The sequence below is a fragment of the Diceros bicornis genome, chromosome 23 (assembly GCF_020826845.1).
Source record: "Diceros bicornis minor isolate mBicDic1 chromosome 23, mDicBic1.mat.cur, whole genome shotgun sequence".
In the NCBI taxonomy this organism is placed as follows: domain Eukaryota; kingdom Metazoa; phylum Chordata; class Mammalia; order Perissodactyla; family Rhinocerotidae; genus Diceros; species Diceros bicornis.
The window spans coordinates 12,165,201-12,192,524 of record NC_080762.1 but is presented as its reverse complement, the minus strand read 5'-3'; the positions used below and the strand labels follow the sequence as shown (position 1 = coordinate 12,192,524).

Here is a 27,324-nt window from a genome sequence, read left to right as displayed (position 1 = left end):
ACACAGGCTATGTGGGGTCTTTATCTCTTGGGGAAGAAGTGTTCCAGGCCCGAGGCCCATTCTTATTTGGCCAAGTGGAGGTCCAAAGACTGCATGCATGAGACTGCCTTTCCCAGCAATTTTTATTCTTTTCCCTAGATGGATCATGTGCAAACATGCCTCAGCAACTTGCTTTCCACATCTAACAATATACAGGGAACATTCCTCCTGGTCAATACATGTTGCTCCAGTTCGTTATTTTTAGACTGAAAAATAGTACACAGTATGGATGTACTGTGCTTGTTTCATTTGTTTCCCTACTGATGGGCATTCAAGTTTTTGTAGTTTTCTTCCACTATCAACAATGCTGCAGTAAATATTTTATACCTATCTTCTGAGGTCTGTTCCTTTTTTTTGCTATAAGATTGATTCTCAAGAGTGGGATGGCAGGATCAAAGGCTCTCCCCAGTCAGATGTCACAGTCCAGTTAGAGGACGTATTTCTCTACAACCTTGCCAACACAGGCTGTTATCCAACTTTTGCATTTTTCCTAATCTCTTAGATGAAAAGATGATATATCTTTGTGATTTTAATTTGCATTTTTCTTATTACTAATCAGCTTGTCTTTTCATATTTTATTTGGCCATTGCATTTTCTTGTGTGTGACTTGCCTTAAACTTTCCTAATTCTTGTATATTTTATTTTTGCTAAACATTTCATGATTCAGAAACATGTTTCCATCTCTTTTAGCATTTATTTTTATGCCCAGGTTTCAAGAGAAAAAGAAGTTTTCTCCTAGACATTGTCAATAGTAGCTATTTGAAATGCTAAAGATTAGATAAGCAAAACTGGAGAAATGTGAATGTTGCTGATTGCTTAAAGTAAAGGGAAGACTGCTGATACCTCTGACCTTTTAAGTGATCAGGCCTCCGAGTCAGGCTGCAGTACCCAAAGGCAAGAGTCCAGGCTTGATGTGTTGGTGGCTGAATCCTGGCATCACTGTCTGACCCTCACCATAGCCTTGATGTTGTGTAAGGACTAGATTACTTTAAAAATCCCTGGCCTGTCTGAGGAATCTTTCTTACTGTCTACCCCTTTCTTTAAATGTCTTGAGGGAAAAGTTACATTTTCTCCTGCTTCACGTTCATAGTGGATGTCTTCCATTGCAAAGGGAATAGTTTTACTATTTTCCTAAACTAACCCTAAAGGATGACCCAGAACTTTATAAAGACCAGTGAACATTCAAGGAATGACCATGGATGGGAATGTAGTCTGCCCAGTGAAGCTGACCACATGCGCAGCTTGTGTCTGTCTCACTCCCTCAGGGATTGGAGGAGATAGAAACCAGTCCCACAGCCTTATGCTGTAGCTTGGGTATCTCAGAACAGCTCACCAAATAAATGAATGGAAAACCCAGTTCTCAAGTCTATTTCTGATGGTGTAAGAAGGAGGAAGGGAGGAAGAGAGAGAAGAAAGTGATTTCTTTTTCTTTAAATGAGTGTTACTTTTTGTTAATGTGTTTGAATTCAGAATAACTAATGACCCTGGAGTTTTCTTGTAATATGAGGCTGGCTCCCTTCTTGCTCAAGGCAAAAATCTAAGGCTGGCTGTTAAATTCGGAAGTATATTTTTTGTCAGGTTTGGCTTCCTTTTCCAAATTCTCTGAGAGGTAAATTTGAGTATGTGTGTTGGAGGCTGAGAAATGAGGGGGCGATGCAGAGAAGAGGATGATTTAAAGGTTAAGGTGGTCTACCTGTTTGGTTTATCTACACACATTCCTGCAATAGTTTTATTTTTCCTCATGCAGTGTAGGAGTTTATTCAGAAGAGGAAGTTCCTAGAGTCTATGCATCAGGAACATTAGCTATTTTTTGTTTTTTCATAACTATTTGTTTGGATTTTTACTCACAAATTTGTGGCTGCTGTGTTTTTATGACTTTGTCTTGGGGTTGTCTGGGTCTGAGTTGCAGTCTTATCCAGTGTGCATCTCTTGTGTGTGTATGTCAACCCGTGCCTTTTCCAGAGTGACAAATAGTGGTTTACAATGGGAAGAATATCCCAAATGCCTTATGCTTAAGGCTGAAGAGATTTGTGATAAATATTTTACATCTTTTAATTGAAAATTCACTTAGTGTTTTACTCTGTGGTTTTGAGCGTGGTCGCTGAAATGCTCATAACCAGGAGAAGCCATTGGTCTGGATAAGGTCATGTGACCTCATGTGAGGAATAAAAGCTCAGGTCTGAGGGCTCGCTCTTTGGTTGTGATTCACGTTGGCCCCCCTGGAGTGCAGTTCAGAAGCAGCCCCTGGAGGAACACATCTACCACGTCAACTGTAGGGAACTTAAGCTTCTCTCTTTGTGGCTTCCGTTTCAGAAAACCTGATGTTTTCTATACTTATTCCCTTAACCTACTTATAAAACAATTTTTGAAAAATTTTCTACGGTATTCACAGTTTAAACTAAAGTTTTCTTTTATTGATCTATTCTAAACAACATAAATTATGATGGAGGTTGGAAAGTATAACACAACTGTGTCCTGGTGACATGAAAACACATCTTTCTACTGCAAATAGTCCCAGGTATGTATCAGTTTTTGACTTGTCAGGATGGTGGATAAGATCCTGATGTAGGTGTCTTCTATTACTAAATGCAATAACATTCTAGAGTCACCTGTCACGTCATGAAGATCCTAATTCATCTTAATCTTTCTCACTTTACTTACTTGTAGCTTTTTCAAGGAAGTAGTGACTTAGAATTTGTTTTATCTGGGAATGTAAAGGTATAAACTCAGGCAGAACATTGATAGAATGACAGCTAGCCTCTGGCTTAATGTAGTCCTTGAAGGGACTAGGTGCAGAACAAAAATGGCACGATGGTACCAGTACGGCTGATATACTGATGTATGTTGGTTATTACTTCTCTGCCACATGTTACTTGCTACTCCTATCAATGGCCATTATGTTGTTTGCCAGTCTTGGTCATTTTGTCTTCAACAATGCAAAAAGAGCCGATGTTCCCCTGGCTGAGTATCAGATTTAATTTATAGACATTTGAATAGTACATATGTAAGGTCATGATAGTTAATTAAGTTATTCCACAAATATTTACTGAGAACCTAGTATTAACAGTGAATAAAGTACCTCATAATCTAAAGGAGGAGAAAGACAATGAATCATGCAGTTAAAATATAGCATAAGTGCTACACTATCTTGAAGTCATCTATAACTCTCTTTAAAAGTTCTTCCCACTGCTTACCAAATAATCTTTTGCTGTTCATTTTGTTTCTCAAGAAGATTTTGTTCTGAGGAAGAAAGGAGCACAGAACTTGCCATAAGATATTTGGTCTACTTGGCAAATCAATCTCCCAGGAGATTTGTTGGTAGAAACTATCATCTAAGAGGCTGATCACCAGTTCAGTGTCAACGGGTGAAATAAAATTCTGGACCTAACAAACCACAGGTGACAACTTGGAATATGATCTCTCTGAAATATGTGGCCAACCTGGGGATCCCAGCCTGAATGACCAGCTGGTCTTACACAGTATTTGAACCTGTGTCTTAATGCAGTGACGTTTTCTCTAGTTAGTCCAGGGAGATGATGTCACGAAGCAAGCCACTCCCATGGCCTTGGCAGTGTCACTGTAGTCATAGGGTGAGCAGGTCCTACCCATCACCCCAAATTCCCACAGCTCTCAATGCCTTCGGGAGCATCCTAAAGACATGGATTGGGCATGAGACTAGGGAAACCTTTGATAAATGTGGCCAGTTCAGGTTCTCTGAGAGTGTTCTTCCTGGAGATGAGTAGGAGTCCTGGTCAGATCTTAGCCACAGAAATGATAATTTAGGTTTATGTGCATCCCTAATTGGTTTGAGCTCCTTGAAGTTTGCCTACCCTTCACCACCTCCCGGTACTTATTTAGCTGTTGGGTTCCATATCCTTTCTGCTATCTTTACTATTCTATTGAAATTTGGTGACTTCAACAATATATAACGAACCTGAGAATTTTATATCAAAGTTATGTTTCCTCTTGCAGTCAGAAGACAGTTGCCTTGTGCCTATGGATGAATGAGAAATGGAAGGAAATATTTCCATATATTTGTTGATCTCTATCTGTAATAGCATGTCACTTCCATCTTTAGCCAAAGTTAGGTTTTGGCTAGTTGCAAATTTTTTTTAGAGATTAGAGTCAATTTTAATCACCATCTAACTATTTGAATTGACACCTAAGCAGCATATTAAAAAAAAAGTGGAAAGATGGAATATAAGAATTTAATTTATTCTGCTACAACTTAGGAAGCATCTTCGGATAAAATACTTAGTGAAAAGCATAAAATCTCTCTTTATTCTCCTGATTAGTACACTCTCAGGCTGATAGGATATGACTTCTTTTTTTAGCTACATTATTACATGAAACTAAAGCTTTAGAAAACAATGCTATTAATAGTGGTGACTCATGCGTTCTTCATATTTTAAGAAGGACAGTAAACTTTTACAGGACAGTGTCTGAAATATTTTCTTCATAAACTTGTTTAACTATAATTATAGTAATATACAGTATCATGTGTCTTAATGCAATTTATAATGCAAGTTGTAATGTAGCTTCTACTGCATATAGCATTTAGTAGTAATGTGTCTAGTAATACATATAAAAAGCCAAAAAGTCAACATTTTAGATCAAATTCAGCACACAACATGTTACGTGTCATTCTAGTGTTGTTGGCAGCTTGGTAGGATTCTAGAACAAAAACTGAGGAGGAAGAAGAGAGAGAATTTTGAGAGGGATGGAGCAGCACAAAAAGCATAGGATGGAACAGTACGTAACTGAGGGACACGGCATACGCCAGCCTGCCTGATTTCAAGGGTTTGGTGGGAAAATCATAGGCACGCTAGTTGAATCATCACTTGCAGCCAGCTGTGGAAGGTTTTGAATGCTAGTCTAAGAATTTTCAAATTTAGGCTAGAAGCGATTCCATCCATTGAATGTTTATTGAACTGGGTTTTGATGATGAAAGTAATGTGTTCAAAATATTAATTTGAGTGTTGTGTAGATTGGGTGGTACGGAAAGAGAATGCACGCAAAGAAATAAAATTTAGCTGAGATTTGAGCAGTCTGAGTGTGTGGTGATAAAAGCTTAAATCACTATCATAGCAATGAAGATTCAAAGGGATAGACAAATATAACAGATATCCTGAGAAGATTTGATAGTTTGATTTTTATCTTAGGGGATTAATTCGACAAACATTAGTTGAGTAACTCCTGTAAGAGAGGGTTTAGAAGATGTAGGCCCACCCTGGCCTCTTCCCAGTTATCAATAGTCGGGAGCCTACGTATATTAAATCTACAGACCTTGGCCTTCAGTAAGTCTGGGTCCTGGAGAGCAGAAGGTTTTATGGGCAGGATAGAGAGACATTTTAGTCACTGTCCAACCTGTGCAAGAGATGTGGTCAAGTTGAAAAAGCATGAGCTCTGTAACCTGATAGATTTGCATTCAAATCTCAAGTCCACCACTCATCAACCATGTGAGCTTGGGCAAGTTAACTAACTTTTTGAACCATCATTTCTTCATTGGAAAAATGAGAAAATACAGCTATGAAGGCGATTCTCCAGAAATCTCTTGCGTTTCTGCACATCTTGCAAGCAGAGACATTGACAGCCGTTTTTCTGCACTATCTTTTCGAGGATGTTTATAGTGAACAGCCTTGGAAGATAGAGATAGTGTCTCCCTCTAGAGCAGAAGGCAGGTTTGCTTACTGCCTGTTAAGAAAGATTTGGATTCCCTGAGCTTAGGATTCTTCAGCTGTGATGCAAACCCATTGTGGGAGCATTTTCCATCTCGGTCCCTCCATGTCACCCCTCTGTGGGACTTGGTGGCAAAAGGAGCAAGCCTGCACGTGATGTTTATGCTGCTTGCTATACTGTGAGTCTCTGATCCAGGTGTCTTGAGTCTTCCCCCAGCATCCATGAAATTGTAGCGGGCTAATAACTTGTTAGCTTGCAAGTTGGGTAAAATCTGAGACCCTTTATCTTGATACCATCTGCCTAATGTGTTTCTGGGGAGGATGAGACAAGATATGATATGAAACACACCTGGCACATAGCCTTTGGTTGAAAAGAAAACATTTATTTTACTTCCTCCCTTACGAGAGTAATCAACCAACTGCTGAGAGAAAGTTCTCACAGAGACAGCAGCAATTATGCCCTTTTCATATAGTTTCAGTGTCAGGGCAGATCCTTTGTTGTAGTGTCAGGATATATTTTGGGGTGATTGAGAGAAACGAATGCAAAAAAGTTTGAGAACAGATTATTATGCTGCCTGGTTGCAGTTGAGGGTCTGGTGCCCCTCACTGACTTCCCTCAAGGCCAAGAGGTATCACAGAGAGCAAGAAAGAGCAGGTTGATAGCAGTTCTCTATTTATTTCACTAGGATTGAGCTGGGGATAAGGCAGGGTTAAATAGGGTTCATCTCAGACGGAGATCTGTGAAGGAGGAAAAGGGGTGAGGCCTGGGGAAGAGGAGACAAACGGCTCTCTCTCAGAGAATGTCAGTCTGAAGGAGAAGATGAAGAACCTGTCCCTGGAAGAAGGACTGATTGTTCCCAGGAGGGCTTGGCGGAGGAGGGAGCGTCACTCTTGCAGTGTCTTGACCTTCCAAAGTCACCTTTGCCCATGTGAGTGTGACGTTCAGGTGACTGATCCTGGATTACTGTTTTCAGAGACATTTCCTCACCAGTGGCTCTAAGCACAGCTGGTGCATGTTGCTCTAGGGTGTGGTCTGTCCTTACATCATCATGCCAGGACAGATCATCATGCCAGGAAACACAAGGAGGCCAAGGTGAACAAAACTGATTTTCTGTCGTTCGGTTGCTCACGGTCTAGCACGGGAGATAAGACATGTAGTCAAACAGACTTAACACAAGGGAGAAAGTAGCGAGTGCCCGAGGGTGGTACAGACGCTGGTACAGTGCCATGTGGTGACGGGACCAGTGCTGACAGCATCGCTGAGGGAGTGACCCGGTCCAGAACCCTCATGGTCTTCAGAGTGCACTCCCACCCTTCACTCCAGGCCCTTTCATCCTACTAAAGAAGGCACTATGCCAGTGAAGATAGCCTTTACGTCCAACAGGCAGGAATGAGCAGGCAGGCCCTAGGTTGTAGCTCAAAGCCGTTGGGGGCCTGCACAGAGCTACTGAGGGAAACTGCTGAGCACTTCCTTCAGGGTCTCAGAATCTGGTCTCTCCCGTGTGCCTCATCTCTGACACAGCTTTACTTGTTTCCCAGACACAACCTTGAACTTCAAGACTGAACTTTACCAGTGTCAGGCTTCTTGGAAAGCAGTCCACTGTGTTTTAGATCCTTGGGTGTAGCTGATCCCCTAGTGACCCCGACCATCAACTTGGAGACACATAACCCTCAGCTGCCACCTATGGCCATATGACCCAAATGGAACCATGGCGCTGACTTGGTCTATGCTGTCAGGAGGCCCTAGCTTTGAAGGTCCAGGAATGGTGAGCCCACCCCAAACACTGGAGTAGAGAACACTCATCTGTCATTTCTCAGGGCAGGTGAAGAACACAGCTCCTAAAGACAAGCCCGCAGTTGTGGGGTCTGCGCCAATCTTCCCAAATGTAGACTACTCAGGAAGCTCTAGGAGTCCAGTCTTGTACCCTTACCTCCAGGAAATTCCTGGCTGGCTTCTCCAGAGATAGCCACTATAGTCCCAGAAGTGTCTGCAGCCCTTCTGGTTTAGCCAGAATCCCTGGGCATTCTTCTCTGCATGTACAGGGATATTTCCAGGTAAACTATGGGAAGCTCAAACCTTAATGACCAGACTGCCTTCAGAATCTGTATAGAGATCATAGCCTGATGACTGGTAGTATGAGCAATGAATAATGTGCTGTGTTGAGAAGTTCTGGAAGGATAGTGAGACTGGGGGACCACTGCCCCACACCTTGCTCTCTGAGAGTGAAGGGGGCTGGGCTCAGGGAAAGCAAAGGAGATTACCATTTATGGTGTAGGTATGGTTTAGCCTCTTAAACCGTTTATATCAGAGAAGATCTTAAAGACTGTACAAATGACAAAGTGATGTCAGGTTTAGAGAAAGCCAGTTTGGGGCAAAATGATTTATCGAATTTTTAATTAATTTATTTTGAGGCCATGGCAAGTCATTGAAGTTGTGGAGCTAAAATTTGGTAGCGAGTTCATAATGATCTCTCTTTTACCTGAATTGTATAATATTATTCTGTCTAACTTAGAGTTGACTTGTATGAAAAAAAGAAAAAGACATTCAATGAAAAATGAGGTTTATTCTAAGGGTAAGGAGAAAGCTCATGGAAATTCAGAAGTCAAACTGGCCTTACGACAGGCAGGATTATAAGTTCCATGAGAGCACAGACCTGCACAGTACTAAGTAGATGCTCAATAAATGTTTGTTGAATGAATGAATGAATGGATGAACAAACACATGACCTGAGGGAGTTGTGAGAAAGAGTTAGGCATACACTCTACTCTTCTGCTGGCACCCAGTTTAACCTTATTCCACTAATCTATCCTTTGTCTCTTAGTTTAATATCTCAAGAGAGGAATCCAGAGGCTATTCCTGGGTTAGGTATCCATCCTAGCCCATTAAGAAATGGCCAGAAAGGGTAATGCCAAATGAATGTAGGACTCCCTTCTAGGGAGGGGGCATATTAAGTAGAAGGATAAGTGGATCATGGCATGGGGTTTATGTTTGTCTAGGACATTCACTTTGCATGTAATTGCATGCCACCAGGTAGTGGTGTGACTTAAGGTATATATGTGAGTGGCTTATCTCCACAGTGAAATTTTCTTAGCTCCTTGAGGACAGAGTAATAATAGCTTTGATTTTTTTTTTTCTCTCATAGCACTAGAATTTTATAAGTAATTTTGATCAAGGAAGATGTTACTCAAGTATGACTAGATTGGGTCCTAACATGTGCTAACTGGTTATTATATACCAGGCATGTACTAGGTATTTTGCAAAACTGTAACTCATGACAACCTACCCTTGTGGGTAAATAGCATTATCCCCATTTTACAGATGGAAAGACTGAGTTTCAAACTATCACAGTCACAAAGTTGAAAAAGGGTGGAGCTGGAATCTTTCCTGAGGTGAGTTTATCCCCAAAAGCTACACTCTTCCCAATAGCGTATATTCTTGCAATCACCTGATGAATCGTTCATCAAAATATGGGATAAATTTACCAAGACAGAGCCTGGTGTCTTCCATAAGTCATTAAGTAGTCAGCTAGAGGAAAAGAGGCTTATGGAGCTTAACAACCAGCAAGTATACAGTTGTGGATTGAACACGGGTTTGTCCAGACCAGCTCTAGATACATCACGGGATCAGCCGGGGACCTTTGATATGGTCTGGTTTCAGATGAGATGAAAAAAGATGAGAAAATTGGCTGGAAAAAAAGTCAAGTTACAAAACAATGTGATCTCATTTTTAGTTAGATGGATATATCTTATATATATATTAGATTTGTATGTATCTGTCTATTTTTAGATTTTTCAAATCTAAGTTGCCAAAGATTTTATCTATTGTTTTATATATCACTAGGAAAGAAAAAAATGCTGCCAATTAATTGTAAGACACCACTGATTGTAAGAGGCATCCTGATTTCAGAGATGTTAAGATGTGGAAAGAAAAATGTGTGCTGCAATATATAGGAAAAGATCTGGAAGGATGTACCTGGAGGTTTTATAGTGGTGATCTCTGGAAATGGGAGTATGGCTTGTCTTTAATTATTGCTCTGTGTATGCAAATTTCTTGCAATGCTGCTTTCTCCCTGCTCCACTCTACACCCCGCTCTCGAAGGCTAGAGATAGGTGATCCCAGGCCTGGCAGAACCACTCATAAAATATATTGGTGTGTCATGCGTTAGAATTCAAGCCTTGGATTTTGGATGTGAGAGTGTAAAGCTCCCACTGTATTGTTCTTAGCGTTTGAGGCCTCTGCAAAAACTCCAGGGCAACAGGAAAAACCACATTTAAAGCCCCATCTGCTATACACATGATTCAATAATAGGCTAGATACGAGTTATTGGTAAATGAACGAAAAACAGCTTGATAATGGAGGTGCATAAGAAATATTTAGGTTTTTGTGGTAGGTTTGGTAAATGTGCAGAAAGGATTCTAATAAATAAACTTGTTTTATATCTTTAATTTCCAACCTCCTTGAATGAACACGTATTAGTTTTTTGTGCACTTAAAGATAATCATAAATCCAACAGTAATGAGATTAGCTCAATACTTTTTCCCTTAGTGAATAAATGGAGATATTTTGAAGTTTTATGATAAAAGAATGCCTGAGGTTATTTTTACCAAACATCATGAAAAAAATACAATTAAGTAATAAATATTATGGTCTTAAATTTATTATTTAAAACATGGTAAGTTTTCATTTAGACTGTTTTATCACTTTCTTTCTTCTATTAAATCCTAGGATAATTTTGTATTCTTTTTGAAATATACCCTTTTCTTTCTTTGCTTGGTTACACAGCCAGATTTATCTGTTAATTTCTTAATATGGTGCACACACATATACATGCAAGATTATTTTGCTTTTTAAAGGAAATTCTGTAACCTTTATATATTTGCCAACAATGCAGGATATGGTCACTCATCTGAAATCATAGTTCATAATCATTTTAACTGATAGCCGTCTGTACTGTTTCAGTCATGTTCATGAAGCCAATACTAATCCATTGGCATGCCTGACAGGATGCATGAAAAGGATGTTGACACCAATGGGTGATTTCATTTCAAGGTTGAAGGAGGTGCTTTAATCCAAAGTTCATCTCTTGCTTTGTACTTGCCAACATTTTGTTTGCTATTCTTCAAATGGTTGTAAGACAGGGAAGGACATAGATTTTGGAGTCAGATTAGCCTAAGTTAGAGCCCAACAACTTGGGACTGAGCCAGACTCTGAACGCAGACCCCGTGAGTAAGGGTCCCCATCAGTAAGGCTGGAACTGGCCCACAGTGACTTTTCAGTTGAATCTGGTTCCATTTGTTGTGTCATTCAGCCCTGCATGTGGGACTTAAATGAGTCACCACTGGCCAATTGTAGGTTTAGTGAAAGCATATGGTAGCATTTGACAAGTACTAAGAGCTATTTGCTTCCCAGTGATGTCACCTGGCGAGTGGAGAAGCACAATTCTTGCATCAGAGTCAGACCCGTGGATCTATATCTAAATTAAAGATATAAAACACCTTTAATAAAGGTGTTAACACCTTTATTAAAATAAGTCTGTACATTTTATTACATGTAAATGAAAGTAAAATGGCTATCTTTAGGAACAAAATACTAAAGCAGCGTCACAAAATTTATTCACACTACATCTTGGTGTACGTACATGTGCTCCATGTTTTTTTAAACCTATACCTGATCTGGGTATGAGCCCTTAGGCTTTGGGTAGTAGGGAAGAAAAATAGGTTTACTACATTCCAATGCAATAATTTTTAAAGCCCCTTTAAATAATATTCACTTCTTCAGTAAAATTATGCTCTAGCTCAGATTTTTCCTTTTTCAACTCCCCTTTCCCACGTCCCGGCTAAGGGAGTGCCTGGTATATGAAAGCAGGAAGGGCCCATGCAGTGCCTTGTCTTCTCTGCTGGCTTTTCGGGCAGCTGGGACCATGATGTCCTCTGATGCCGACATTTTCTGCAGAGATTACTCGTCTTTCTTCCTCAGCTGGGTTTGGGCCCAGTTGCCCTTCCAAGATTTCACCCTTACCTTGGCTCTCATTGGTGGCAGATTCTCTGGGCCAGTCAGGTGCCAACCCCTCCCCAAGGTGGCAAGTTTCTCCCTAAGTACTCTGGGGAGTTCTGGATCCCACACATGGTTAATTGACTGCACGAGAGTGACGTGGGGAACTAAACACCAGGGCCCCATCTGCCCAACCACCCAGCACCTGCCCAGTTCACAGGGATGTGGCTGTGCCCCAGGTTGGTGTGGGAGATCCTGAAAGATATTTTTTTCTAGAGCCTGAAAAAGAGACTGGGGGGCTGGGAGTGGGTCTTCCTGTAGCAGTCAGGGTACAGGAAAGAAGCAAGTGGATGGCATGCTCAGAAGGGGTGCCTGATTCAAGAGAGTTTAATGAGGGGACAGTTAGAAAGATAGGAATTGTTGAGAGAAAGCAATAGAGGATGTTGAAACATCTCAGAACAATGGCAGCAGGCAGTCAATACAATCTCTAGGCTGGAGGAGAGGGTGGTGTTCTAGGTACTTGACAAGAACGGAGCTGTGGAAGAGGACTACCTCATAGGAGCTGTGGTCTTGGAGTGGAAAGCTGCACCTGCACAGTGCAGCCTGGCAGGGAGGGAGGCAGTCCCAACCCCTTTCTTCTGCCCTCCAGGATCCCACTGGGGCTCCCCATGGCCGGTGTGGAGAGGAAGCAGAAGGGTAAGGGAATCATGTTGATGTAATCCTTAGGTCCATCTCCCAGGGCACAGAGCAGAGTGGAGAAGGAGAGAGAGTGGGTCTGGAGGGGCAAACAGAATCTCCAGCAGGTTCCTCTGTAAATCTTTCTGGGCCGAAGCCCAAAGGGAAAGACTGAACATACACATCTCTCAGCTTCTCTCTCCTCCTTTCTCCCTTCCCTCTTCCCACCATCTCCCAGGGATAGAGGGAGGCACATATATCCTTGGTAAATCCTAATGTACTGTGTCCTTTCCTGCACACAGGGTGGGGAACTTCCTGGTCTGGATGTCCTGAGCTTGGCTTCTGATATACAGAGAAAGAAATAAAGATATGGAGAACATCCTCTTCTAAGAAAATTGCCTATTTTGCAAAGCTGTTGTCTTTCTGGCAAATCCAATTGTAAATGCCAAAAATCTAAATATTAATCTTTTCTTTGTGTTTCTTTTGCTCCTCTGTGCCCCCTCAGACAGATGGTTGCCTTAGACCAGGTAGAAAAATACTATATTCTTGGGGAAGCAAAAGAGAATATAGCACATTAATATTTTTTAAAAGCTATTACCCCCAATTTCACCAATATGCTGCTGTGTTTGTATGGAAATTAAAAATTTTTATAACATTTCCATGTATCTTACCTGATTGAACACCATTACAACATTAACAACAATTCATTGTAAGGCATCCATTTTACAGATGAGATAGTTGAGGTCAAGTGTACTCTGCTAGTTAGTGGCAACCCACAGACAGGTGGAGTTCCACATCACCTGAACCCCGTTGTAGTGCTCTTTCTTCTGTGCCAGACAAGGAGGCATAGTTTGCACATTTGGAAAAGAGTACCAAATTCATGAAATTGGCTCGTAGTATACTGGTACCTGCTAAAAATTGTGCTTCTTTGAGCAGTTTTGCCCACTAATAATTGCTTTCATTGCAAATATGTTTTTAAGCTTTTATAGTATCTGCTTCCATAGTAACTGGGTCATTTTATACTCATTTCATACCTTTCTCACGTTATCATCTGTCATTTGGTGTCTCTTCCCATTTGCTTTTTTTTTTTTTCCTGGTTCTGACTCAGTTTCACTGGTTAATCACTTTTTCATCCAGCTCCTCTTTTCACCTACTCCTTGATTCTGGAGTGATCCTTTGACCTCATAATTTGATTGCTGCTTCTCTAGCTCAGTGAGTCGAGCATATTCTGCTGAAACAGCAGGCCTGTTTTCATTTTATTTGTGTTTACATGCACTCTGTGCTCAACTGTATAACTTAGAGAACACCCATGGGAAGAGGATGCAGCAGGGAAATAGATGCCTAAGTAGAAAAAGAAGATGGTGACCTGACATTTAATTTCAGAGACAACTCTGAAGAAGGTAACTGGTCTACTTAGACCTGAACTAACTAGCGCCCTGGCCTCTGAGCAGATTCCCTGAATGGCTGCTTTCTGGGAGTGAGACAGAAAGATTCATGATGTCTCTGAGGAGTGGCATGTGTGACAGGTCAGAGCTGAAGGCCAGTGCAGAATATCCTACTTTATCAAGTTTAGGTACCTCCCCCCTGGAAAGCAGAAGGTACCTGCTAGATATGGGGGTCTGTCTTTCCCTAAATTCACTAGAAATTTCCCAATTCACTTAATATTCAATTAAAATGGATTTCAAATTTTCTTTTCTTCCTAGAATGTAGGGAGATACTAAAGATGTTTGAGGTCTTGAAAAGTCTAAGTACCTGGAACTATTGTCTGTTCCCTGGCTCGTGTCCTCTCACACTGTCAAGAGAGGAGAAGATTGAGAATTTGGGTTGTAGCTAAGTTTGAGCAATATCCATTAAGTTCCAGGGCCAGGCTGAGTTGGGATGAAGACCTGAGTATCTTCCAGGTTCCTACCACGGCTCTTCCCTAACCCCCAGGACAGGGGGCAGCATACCTTCTGGGCCCATCTCCTAAACCTGTGCCTGGAATTGCTGCTGATTCCTGATTTAGACAGTCATGCTAGAACATTGACTAAAAATACGTCACCACATGTAAACATAAATATTTCCTAGCAGAAATAAATGACAGTGTTTTTTTCCCCTTTAAATGACCTACTTAGCATTGTTGTACCGAGAGTCTAGAGATATTCTCATAGGTTGCTGATGTTTGCATAAAACTGGCTCAGCCTTTCTGGGGGCTAATTAGGCAGAAGGTTTCAAAATGTCCCTGCCCTTGACTGTGTAATCCACTGTATAGGAAATCATCAAGATTTTGCCTAATGGCTTGGCTAAGCGATGTTCACTGCAGCTTCCCAGTAAACAGGATAAATTAACAATCATACATGAGGCAAAATACTGTACAGCTGTCAAAAATATATAAATGTAGATGTGTTTTTTAGGCATAAAGGATATTCATTATATCCTATTGAATAAGAAAATTAAATTCACAACAGTAAAAGCATATTAATATATACGAGAAAATGTATACCTGTGCATAGAAGAAATACCAGAAAGGATGAACCAAAATGATAATTGTTTCTGGGTAGTGTGATTAATAATAATTTTAATTTATAATGGATAATTTTATTTTACTGTCTTCCACAATGTACAGCTATTATTCATGGAAAAGAAAATTATTTAGTGTTGCAACTGGTCCACGGAGTAAGTAGATTGGACTAGGATCTGATGAACTTGGATCAGCAAGATGTCATATTCACTGATGTGTGTTGGTGTATCAGTAGTGACACAAGGTACAGCTGGTCCACTGTTGATTCAGACAAAAAAATGTGGGCACAGGGGACTCAAGAGTGGGGCCAGCTTGAGAAGAACTTTGCAGATTGGGCCATATTTTTACTTTCTTTACCTAGAATGTTCTGATTTTGTAGATAATTATTTACCTTTCTCTTTTGACTTTAGACAAAATCTGTTTTTAATTGTTTTAACAAATAATAATAAACATTGAAAACAATATTTACAAAATAAGTTAAAAGTGCACAAAATACCCATACACAGAAATTCAGTGTCCCAGAAAGGGAGCATTATCATTAACCCTATAGAGATCCCCTGTAGGGTCCCCATTCCCATCTCCTCCCCCCGAGAGAAAATCATGGTCCCTAGTTTTTTACCATAGCTTTGCTTTTCTTTATAATTGTATTCGTAAACAATATTTTATTTAGTTTTGCATGTTTTTGGACTTCACATAAATGGAATTATACTTTATTATTTTTCTGCAAGCTGTGTTTTTCACTCAATATCTTGTTTCCGCATTTCAGCCATGTAGCGTGTGTAGCTATGATTCACTCATCTATCTCACTGTTGTCAAGTCGTCTTGGTGTAAATGCCCCACGGTATACTTATGTGTTCCCCTGTTTCTGGACTTCTGCATGACTTACAGTTTTTTGCTACCATGAAAATTCTTATTTAATGACCTCAGGTGCTCACATATGAGTGTCTCAGGTGTATACATAGGTGAGGAATTGCTGGATTGTAGGGTGTGTTCAAGTTCAACTTTACTAGATGATGTTAAGTTACTTTTCAAGTTGTCTGTGTCTATTTATGTTCTTGCCAGCAGCGCATGAGAGTTTCCATCCTCCACATAGTCATCAACATTCAGTAATGTCAGACTGTTAACTTTCTGCTAATCCATTTGGTATGAAATGATTTAATTTGTATTTTTCTGAACACTAATGAGATTGAGCATGTTTCTTGGGTTTATTAACCATTTGTGATTTCTCCCTATGACAAATCTGTTCGAGTCTTTCGGCCCATGTTTCTAGTGGGTTATTTGCATTTCTTAAATTGGTTTGTAGGAATTCTGTTTATTCTGGCAACTAATCTTTTGCTGGTTATACATGTGGGAGATGTCTTCTTCCAATTAGTGGCTTGTCTTTTCATTTTCCATATAATGTGTTTGATAAAGAGACATTCTTAATCTTATCTATCCTTTCTTTCATGATTTGCCCTTGTTTGTATCTTTTTAAAAGAAATCCCTTCCCACCCAGAGGTTCATAAATATAAATTCCTATATTGTCTTCTAAAATGTTTAATCTCTGTGAATGGTGTGAAGGTTTCCAATTTTATTTTTTCTATGTGGATAACTATTCATTCCAGGACAATTAATTAAAAGACCTCCATTTCTCCACAGATGTATAAATGCCGGCTCTGTCATGACTCATATCGTAAATGAAGCTTCCATGTATGCGGAAGCCTGTTTCCTAGGTCCTCCAGAGAACATATGCATTTGAGTTGTCCAGATGCCGAGGGGCTCCACTAGGAAACCTCTTTATTTTTTTAATCATAAGACATTTCTCTCATATAACAAGTTAGATGTCGTAATGTTCTGGGGTCAGTCTGTGGCACAATGATGTCATCAAGAACCCAGGCTGTTCCCGTTTTCCCAATGCCAGAATCAGTTTGTTCGCGATGGCTCCTCAGAGCTGCAGCCACTCCGGGTTCCATATCCACATATTTCCACATCCGAAGTGGAAAAAAGTCTCAACTCTCTGATCTCGAGGTTGTTTGGACCACCCAGGTAGTGCGCATTCAAGTTGCAAGCTCACAGGTGGTCACACTCAGGGTTGTGAATTCTCGGGGGAGGCTCTTTTTGTCTGTCCATTCAGGGCTGAGTATCAGCCAGGCGATTTGCCTTGCAGACCCCTGTGGGGAGTGGAGGTCTTTATTTCCAGTGCGCCTTAGTCTCAGGGTGTAGCCCTGTGGGGACACAGGTTTATGTGGGGGTCTCACCTTAAACTCCTGTCCTTGGGTGGCCCTGGGCTTTGTCCTCTGTCCCCTGCACTCGTGGGGCAGTGAAAACTGAAGCTGGAATCCATCTGGGTGGCAAATGGAGAACTAACGAAAACTTGTTTGGTTTACATCTCTAACTTTCGACTGTCACGTAGTTTTTGGCTTCTTAGCATTCTTTACTTTCTTGGCAGCTCATTAGGCATTTAGAAAGATTTTTTCCCTGAAATTTTTCCTTGTTTGTCAGTGGGAGGATCAGTCAATGTATCTAGCCCTCCAGACTGTAGAAATAGAAGTTTGCTCAATTCATCTTTTAAATTGCGTTACATTTTATCAATCTTGTCTAAAGGTTTGCTGGAGACTGAACCATTGCAGGGAAGAGACGAAGATGCAGCAGCCAGTGCCGACTTCTCTAGCATGCTCTCTGAGCAGGAAAAAGAAGAGTTAAAGGCAGAATTAATTCAGGTACGTTTGGTAATCTTCTTGTTGCTATTTCTATTTCTGGATCTTGAAAGTTATTATTAGTTGGGTGTAATCCCATATTACAATTATGTTATCTTTCATTTAATGAAATTTAATAAATGATATATTGAAAGATGACTCATTTTTCCAGGGTATTTTTGTAATGCTAATTGTAATGCTAATGGTAAATGTAATGTCCATTACCTGTTGGTTACAGTAGTAAAACGAATGTTTACGCTGCTTTAAGCAACAGTGATAGTTGTACGTATGCACTGCTTATTCTTTTTAGTATCCCAATCCTGTGGGAACAATAAATCACTTACAAACCTGATGGAATTCCTTCCAGACCTTGGTGCAGGTGCAAGCTCCTTTTTAAGAGCAGTTCTTGTGTTAGGTTACCAACTTAGTCCAACAAGTACTTTGCAATGACTTATTTTTGTAATGAAAAGTCAGTCATAGAAGCAACTAAATTTGTTAAGTTGTGTACTCTTTTGCAGAAGAATAAAGCTCCGAGGGTAGTGGGGAAAGCTGTGCTGAGTTTAGGCTTCCTTAGATCTTGCGTGGTTGCTGGCGGCATCTGGCGCTACAGGGAAGAAGCGTGCCTGGCTCACCATGAATACGACTCTGTTCAAGCCTTTCCTTGCAGCACTCGCTAACCTTCAAACACTTTGCTAAGGAGCCTTTACACTGTAGGAGGAAAGGGCTGGAGAAAGGAGCTTTTCAAGTAGGATAAGCAGTAGAGCAAAAGGGGAAGAGGCCTGCATTCCTCCGCATTCCGAATCCATGGCTCAGAGGGCAGGAAGCTCCTGGTCCAGCTGGAAGCCAGGCTTCCCCCTGCTCTCTGGCCCCTTCTGCATGCGGGGGACACACTTTGAGCTCCACCTGACTCTCACCCCACTTTGTCTGCTCCAGACTCTTCAAGCTCTAATGTTCTGATAGTATGTATTTATGACAGCTCATGCTAATATGGAAGACTTCCAGTGCTTTCACAAGGCACACCCTAAAATAACTTCATTATAAAATAAAAGAGCAGCTTGTTCCTCTGATGCAGCAGAAATGATTTCAGTGAGCACAGTGTCTCAAGTCAAATAGCCGGTTCTTTGGCTGCGTCTGTCTGTGGCCACTGATCCAGAACCAGCCGGTTTACCTCAGCTTGGCCACGTGTGCCAGAGTACACAGACCAAGTCAGCTGAACGGAGACTGTCTAGCTGCACGTTTTGTTAAGGCCAGGAATTCTGGTTCATGATCTGTTCCTGTCACTTGCAGTGTCCAGAAGTTGTATTTTGTAGATAACTGATTCTAAGCTAAATTTAACTCCTTCATTGTTGGAGTCCAAATTTAAGTTCAGGTACAACCTCTATAACAGACCAACTTTTATAAAATGCCTTGATTTTTCTGGGTTCTGGGATTAATGGGTTATACATACATACAAATATCAATGTGTATTTTTCTGTCTATTCTATATTTTCTAAATGTTCAACAATGAGCATGTATTATTTTTATAATCAAGAAAAAGTAGGTATTCATTTTAAATGGATGCCTCCATGAACATAAAAAACTAGCAGTGTTTTCAGAAATCCCTGTCACATTTGGCCGCATTAATAAGCTTCCAGCATGTCCTCTTCCTGAGACTTTCTGAACCCGTCTTCTGAAAATAACCCCAGCCCCCTTGTTACTGTGTTCAAGTTACTGGAATGCATGTTTTCATCCTTTAGAATGCATTAGCCTCCGTACATCCTATCTTCTGTTTCTGATTCTTCAGAGATGAAGAAGTAATGCGTTTTGCCGAAGTTTGCATCGTGACTTCCAGAGACACACGGCACAGCTGTGTAACCAGGCCCAGTGAAAAGCAAAGAACGTGGACCTGTGCTGTTTTTCCTCTTCATATTTCCATTTTTTCTCCCTCCACCTCAGGCCACCTCTGTGTCATGCTCATTCTTTTCTTAAATCTGCTTTCCCCGCCCTTCTACAGCTGTGTGTGCATGCATGCACGCACACACGCACACGCACACCCAAATCAGGTTCTTTCAGATCACAGATGCATTCAGATCACCTCTGATGCTAGGGTTTAATTGTAACAAGGACACACAGAGAGCTGTCTCACAACCGGCCATAGGAAGAACTCAAGCATCTTTTAGACAGTTCAGCTTCTCTGCCTCCTCTCCACATTATTTTCGGGCCCCTGGTGCAAGCAACCCCTCTCTGTGTCTGAGGGAAGATCCTCCTGGGTCTGTTAGCCACTTGGGTAACAGGACACCTCACAGGCCAGCCTTAGATGACCGCCTCTGAGTCAGGCAATCACTTGAGGATCACTTGTGGCCATGATCCAAAGCAAGAGCTTTGTGTACAAACGCTTCTTATCTCTGACTGCTTTGCTTAAAAGCCGTCTTGGGGTGTGCTAGGGACCCATCTCCTCTGCAATTCACTCCTCTTCCTGGTTTCCTCAGATTCTCCTACCGTCTTCTGGCTATGCTGGATCCCTCCTTGCTGCCTTATCCTGCACTGTTGGTTGTTAATATTCCTATGAGGATGCCCTTAGATTACAGGAGATCTCATTACTCCCTTCACCCACACAGCCAACATATTGTTGTGTGCTTACCAAGTGCTGGCAATAGGAAAATCTGTCCTTGTGGTGGGAGACATAAAATAAGCCAACACTGTCTAAAAGGCCGCATCCTGGATGAAGTCTGCATTTTAAAAGAGGAATTGTTATCGCTCCAAAGGGGGTTCGTCTGCCCACCACAAGACATGCCAATAGGCAAGAGGCAAGGTGGTAGGAGGAAAGGGACTTTTTATTACAGCTTGCTAGCAAGAGGGAAGATAGCCCACTAATGCCAAAAAAAGAAACATCTTACAGAACAAAGATTACAGGCCAGTTATATAGACGGCTGGTCTCCGGGTGGAGGGGGCATCTGGTCTCTAGGTGGGGACATCCATCTGGTCTCTGGGTAGTCTTTGGTTTTACTGGATATGCATCAGAAACCAGAGCAATGCCCTACACCCTGAGCTTTTGGTTGTCCTAGATGATGGCTATCAGCATAGAGTCTCTACCCTGGGGGTCATCACATTCCTAAGGAACTCAAGAGAACAAAGTTAATTGATTTATTGCAGCTGGGAGGGGCCATAAAATCCACAGAGCATCTCTGGGCTAGTTAATCAGAGGTCATTCAAAGTTACAATATCTTTCTTTTCTACAATATGGCTTCCTTTATGTCAACCTTGGGTTGAGCCAGTATCAGAATCTGGTGTTAACACTGTTTAGTCTTTAGTTTATTATTGTGGTCATGCAATATGTGTGTTCTTAAAAGCTCCTTTAGTGTGAGGCCAATATCACCTCTGATCTGGTTCAGTGGTTTGTGCATGGGAGGTGTGCAATTAAGATTTAAAATTAACTTGGATTACTTTATAGCTTCAACAAATATTTATATTTATAAATATCAGAAGTAGACTATGCTTTTTTCAAACCATAGTGGTATATAAGGAAATACTATTTTGTTTCAGATATTTATTCTCATTAGTCTTGTTACCAGCTGCTCCTAACAGCTTTTCTGAGGTCTTTACACATCTCTTTCGTGGGGGATTTTTTTCCTTTCTCTCTCTTTTTAAATTAATTTGCTCAATATTTCTGTGCTAACATCCCACTCCCACTTTCATTTCACTAAGCTGTGTTCTATGCTTACTATTCCATAATGTGTCTTGGCTTTTGAAAAGGATGAAGTGTTGGCATTAATACTGTAAATTTGTGATTATATAACAGTCAAATACTGCCAACATCCCCTAGATAGAATGACTCAAGAAAAATAGGCATTACTGGGAGTAGGAAAAATACCAGACAGCATTATCAAATAGGCAGCCTCTTTGCGGGCTCCCTCCATCTCCTGTGGCTCTTCCCTCTTCTTTGGGTGTGTGGTCCCCCAAGAAGAACACGCAATGTCCTCAAGCTACCTGGCTCTTAGAATGACAAAGAACTGCCTCAGGCTCTTGACCTTTCTCTCTCAGTTCCTTCCTTCAAGACTTTCATCTTCTTAGACTGAGCTAGTGAACAACTGAAGTGTCCATAATCAATAATATCTATTGTAACGCCCCTCTGTATTAGCCAGGGTTCTCCAGAGAAACAGAACCAGTAGTATGTATACATGTCTATAGAAAGAGATTTATGATAAGGAATTGGCTCTGGTGATTATGGAGGCTGACAAGTCCCAAGATCTACAGTCATCAAGCTGGAGACCCAGGGGAGCCGACGGTGTTGCTCCAGTGTGAAGGCCAGCAGGCTTGAGACCCAGGAAGAACTGATGTTATAGTTTGAGTCCAAAGGCAGGAAAAAAAACCCCAGTGTCCCATTTCAATCACAATCAGGCAGGAAGAGTTCCCTCCTACGAGAGGGAGGGTCAACCTTTTTGGTCTATTTAGGCCTTCCACTGATTGAATGAGGCCCACCCACTTAGAGAGGGCAATCTACTCTACTCAGTCTACTGATTCAAATGTTAATCTAATCCAGAAACATCCTCATAGACACACCTAGAATAATGTTTAACCAAATGTCTGGGCACCCCATGGCCCAGTCAAGTTGACACATAAGGTTAACCATCGCACCCTCCCAGATAGTATCTGCATTTTAATTTTAGTTCTTCTGGACTCTTAGCCAAAGGCAGGAGTAGCCAGGAGAAGAGGCAGGACATGAAGCAGTGGGTACAAGAGACCAAATGCTCTTACTCCTAAACATCGTCATGGTGATTAATGGTTTATGAAAGTATTTCTTTTTCTGGATTTAAGTTGGATACCTTACGTAATCTACCAGATAAAATAGAAAAGTAAATTTTCAATTTTTTAACATAAATTTCATATTGATGCTAATTCATTAGCTAATTCAGATTAATTTATTTTTCTTGCATGTTTTTATTGAGATAAATTGATACAACATGTAATTAATCATTTTAAAGTGAACAATTCAGTGGCATTTAGTACACTTACAATGTTGTGTAACCACTACCTCTATCTAGTTCCAAAAATTTCACTCACCCCGAAAGGAAACCCCATACTCACTAAGCAGTAACTTCCTACACTCCCTTCTCCCCAGAAACCACTAATCTGCGTTATGTCTATGGATTTGCCTATTCTGGTTATTGTATATAAATCAGTCATACAATATGTGACCTTTTGTGTCTGGCTTCTTTCACTTAGCCTAATGTTTTCAAGATTCATCCATGTTGTAGCATATCTCGATATTTCATTCCTTTTAATGACTGAGTAATAGTCCATTTTATGTATATACTACAATTTGTTTGTCCATTCATCCTTTGATGGATATTTGGGCTGTTGAATAGTGCTGCTATGAACGTGTGTGTCCATGTACTTGTTTGAGTACCTGTCCTCAATTCCCTGTTGTGTATACCTAGGGGTGGAATTGCTGGGTCATATAGTAATTCTATGTTTAACTTTTTAAGAAATTGCCAGTCTGTTTTTCAGTGGCTGAACCATTTTACATTCCCACCAGCTATGTACAAGGGCTCCAATTTCTCCACATCCTGGCCAACACTTGTTAATTTTTTAAAATTACTTAAAAAAATAATTTATTTTCCTTTTAATTCATATTTAAATAATCAAGCTTAAATATCTAACCTTGGGCATAAATATTTCTCCTACAAGGAGATCTTCTAGGGAGTCAAGAAACCAAAGAATCAGACTATCAGTTTCTAATGAAGAAAGATTAATTTAAAATTAAAGGGGAAAGGATATATTAAATACTTTACTTAAATGATTTACCTGAACTCCACCTCATTCCAAAAGGAATTTGATGTGGCTTCCAGAGGTACTTACCATATAGAGTTTCCATACTACCTACATCAGAATGTCTGGAGATGCTTGTTAAATAAAGTAAATAGTCTGGCCCCACCAAATTTAAAGACATCAGAATCTCAAGACATTAAAGGGACATACATCCAGGATCTGCATTTTAAATATGTTCTGTGAGTGACTTTTATGTAAACTGAAGTTGAGAATCACTGGTGTAACTAGACCAAAAAAATCTCATTAGTCAAATGAGGGATTGAATCTCACCAGGATCGTCACTTAAAGCGTTTGTGATTAAAGGTTTTCCTGTCCTGACCAGACTCTTTGCTCTGTAGAAAGAGATGTGGTTGGCCATTTTCAATCTTGCAGGTTAGTATAATTTAAGATGATTTATTTTCCCAACTTCTGGGATATGCTTAATAGATTTTTTTGTCATATATTTAGATCTCTGATAAATATACTGAAAGCTTTGACAAGTGTGAGTCACATATTTTATTGAAATGATGAGAATTTCATTATAGAACCTAAGAATAGACCCAACTAAGAAACCAAGTACATATCTCCATCATTAGAAGTGTCTTCCTCACAAATGCCCTTTAACTTGTGCTTCGATTTTTAAATTATTAAATGTGGGACTTTATATTTCTTTCTTTAGGATGATGTTTGGTAAACTGGTCACTTCAATGTTTCTCTCTATCACTTTTTGGGGATCAAGGATTTCATTAGAAAACTATGACTCCTTTACTCACTCCCCCCACCAAATAACTAATGGATATTCTACTGCCGCCCTAATTTTGAATAAATTTCTGGGGTTCCATAGATATGAGATTGAGAATATCAAGATGTTTAAGCCTCTTTCTCCTTCTCTACATCTGTAATTTCTTCCTACAAGTTAAATTTTTTCCCAGTAATTTCAGTCACTTAAAACATTATTTATCCAAAAAAAAGCAGAAGAGGTCTTTCTAATGGAGAGTAAAAGGCTGACATGAAGCCCAAGCGTTTTCTGTGGTAAGTGAGCTAGAGATAGCATCTTGAGAAATACCCAGCAGCAGATGAAATGCAGGAGAACACATTGACAAAGATGAAAACATGGAATATGACGTGACAGCAAAAGAATGGAAGGGTTTGATTTTTAAATAACAGTGTGTTCTCATATAATGGAGGGACTAAAAGCATTATCCCCTTTGGTGGTCTCTGAGCATGATCCTTTTGCCCTAATCAGTGTATGTCTGCATCCTGAAGACAAGAGTCTTCAAGAATCTTCTTGCTCATCAAGAAAAGACAGGATGCTATTGATTATAACATGTTTATGGAATGTGTAATTCATTTTAGAAAGATTTCCATGAGTATAAAAAAAATGTTCCATGAATGTAAAAAAATGGATAAAGTTAAATTACCATGACATTTTGCTGATATTAAAAACCCCAAAATATTGTTCTTTTCTACCGAGGCATTTAAGATGCTTCTGATTCAGTATTTCTACTCGTTTTTCTTAAGTGATTATCTGTGTATATGAAGGTTCACAACATTATTCCTGTCTGTTCACCATTGGGGCAAAATCTTGCTTGTGCTAGTAAAAGAGTAATTTTTGCAAAGGTAGATGTCTTTCTTGAGGTGCTTTTCTAGCAGCTCTGTCTCTGGTGACCCAAGGAACACATTTGTAAGATGACTGACAGTGTTAGTGATGCAGCTTGTGGTCAGAAGTAGAGTGATACTTTGAATGTAAATGAGACACAGCTGCTCCATTTTTTTTCAGATAAGAAATCTTGTAAAGTGTCAGGCTTTTATTACCTTTGTGAATGTGGGATACTAAGGGAGCACTCATGATTCTCTTCTGGGTTCACCAAGAAAGTCACGAGGATTTATACTTTTCAGAAAGAAAGATATAAATTTAAGCAATATCACGAGGGAAATGCGTTATAAAATTCAATAACCAATTAGAATCAAAGACTTTGTGGAGGTTCAAATTTATTTTCACAGGATATAGCAACACTCTCTAAAATCTGGGTGTTTTACAGAATTCCTTTGTTAGAAATTACATTTGTAAGACCAATTTTATAATGCTGAAGAGATTTGCTTTTCTGCAGCATAGGGGACACAGGGAACATGTCCATACAAAGTCTCATACATGAATGTTTGTAGCAGCTTTATTTGCATTAGCCAAACCCAGATGTCCTTCATTAGGTGAATAGAGAACAAACAGTGGTATATCCATACAATGGAATACTACTCTGCAATGAAACAGGGAAGAACCACTGATATTCCAGCAACATGGATGTATCTTAAATAATCTCAAATCATTAGGTTGAGTCAACAAAGCCAGGCAAGAATGAGTATATACTGTATGATTCAATTTATATAAAGTTCTAGAAAATGCTAACTAAACTCCAATGAAGAGAAGATCAGTGGCTACCTGGGAGAAGGGGGAGAAGAGGAAGGGAGGAATTAGAAATTAGAAAACTTTTGGAGGTGATGGATATGTTCACTCTCTTGATTGTGGTGATGACCTCACAGGAGTATACATATGTCAAAATTTATAAATTTTACACTTTAAATGTGTGCAGTTTATTGTATGTTAATTGTATGTCAATAAAATTGTTGAAAAGAAAAAACAAATCACTCTCTTACATATATCCTCTCCTCCGTTGTTCCTCCTTCTAGAGGCACTAGCTTGGCAAAACCACAATGTCTGCCCAGTCCGTCCTTGCACCAGGGCAGCTGTGTGTGGTTGGCAAACAATAGACGACACTGACTAGTGACACTTGAAAAGAAGTTGTTTATAAAATAAAGCATATGGCACAAAACCAATTTTTTGTTCAAAAGTTACACCTATGTTTAATTTTAGAAAAACATTTGGAAGATTAGAAACCAAAAAATTAAGCAATGGCTATTTCCTAGTGGATTACAGGTGATTTTTATTTTCTTGTTCATATTTTATGGTACAAACGAATTTTTTACAAGGACCAGTGATTACCTTTATAATCAGTAAAACTGAAAAAACAATTTCTATTTTTAAATATAGACTATCGTCTCTGTCAGATGTATTTGCCATAGCCGAGCGTGGGTCCGTGTTAACAAGGGGGCGCAGAGAGCTTCTGCGGGTGTGTTTCAGCTACTCTGACGTTTTTCCTCGCCATTTTCCCTCTTACCTGTAGCTAGAAGACGAAATTACAACATTACGACAAGTTTTATCAGCAAAGGAAAGGCATCTGGTTGAGATAAAACAAAAACTTGGCATGAATCTGATGAATGAATTAAAACAGAACTTCAGCAAAAGCTGGCATGACATGCAGACTACTACTGCGTAAGTATAGTGACTGAATTTTTAAAAAATTACTTAGCTTGTTGTCTTGCCACTCTTCTGTTTTTTCTTTTTCTACAAGGCTGATTTGGTATTTGTGGCTAGGAAAAATATTTTCTCTAGTAGTAAGACAAACAAATATGAATAATCATTAAATATGTTGCATGTGAAGCAGACTCTATAAAGTAGCTTCATGACATTAAACTTGACTCACCAAAACTCTCTGTTTACTCAGACTGCTTTCATGGAGTTGTATGGTTTAAATTTTTTTCTCTTTATTATATGTTTTTAAACATTTGTTAAAAAAATATTTTTCTTTATGTTTTCTCGTAAAATTCTAAATGGGCAGGTGCTTTATCCTCAGAGTACTTGTCATTCACTTCATATTTTGAGTTTCTATCAAAAATGGTTGACAATGTTAGTACAGACTTCTTGGCCATTAATTTAAAAAGAAAAGCTTGTACCTCATATTTGGGAATGTGCTTTTCATCCCCACTACTCTAGGGGATATTTAGAGCTGAGTTTAGGCCAACAGAAATGTTTTTGGCTTTGCCGTTATCTTCTTATCTGATATTAGGCAAAAGACAGAATAACTTTGGGTATTCTACAATTATACTTTTATTGGATTACTTTTTAAATTACATGAAATATTT

The 27,324-nt window shown here is 39.9% G+C and overlaps 1 protein-coding gene across 3 annotated transcripts in view; it reads left to right on the top strand.

Annotated features, from left to right (window-relative positions):
• TPD52L1 (TPD52 like 1) overlaps positions 1 to 27,324 on the top strand; it is a 95,718-nt gene that overhangs the window by 41,702 nt on the left and 26,692 nt on the right. For all 3 annotated transcript variants that reach the window (XM_058566360.1, XM_058566361.1, XM_058566362.1), the window contains exons 2-3: positions 17,468 to 17,583; positions 26,526 to 26,674. In XM_058566360.1, the coding sequence (XP_058422343.1) occupies positions 17,468 to 17,583; positions 26,526 to 26,674 (265 nt within the window). The remainder of the gene's footprint in view (positions 1 to 17,467; positions 17,584 to 26,525; positions 26,675 to 27,324) is intronic.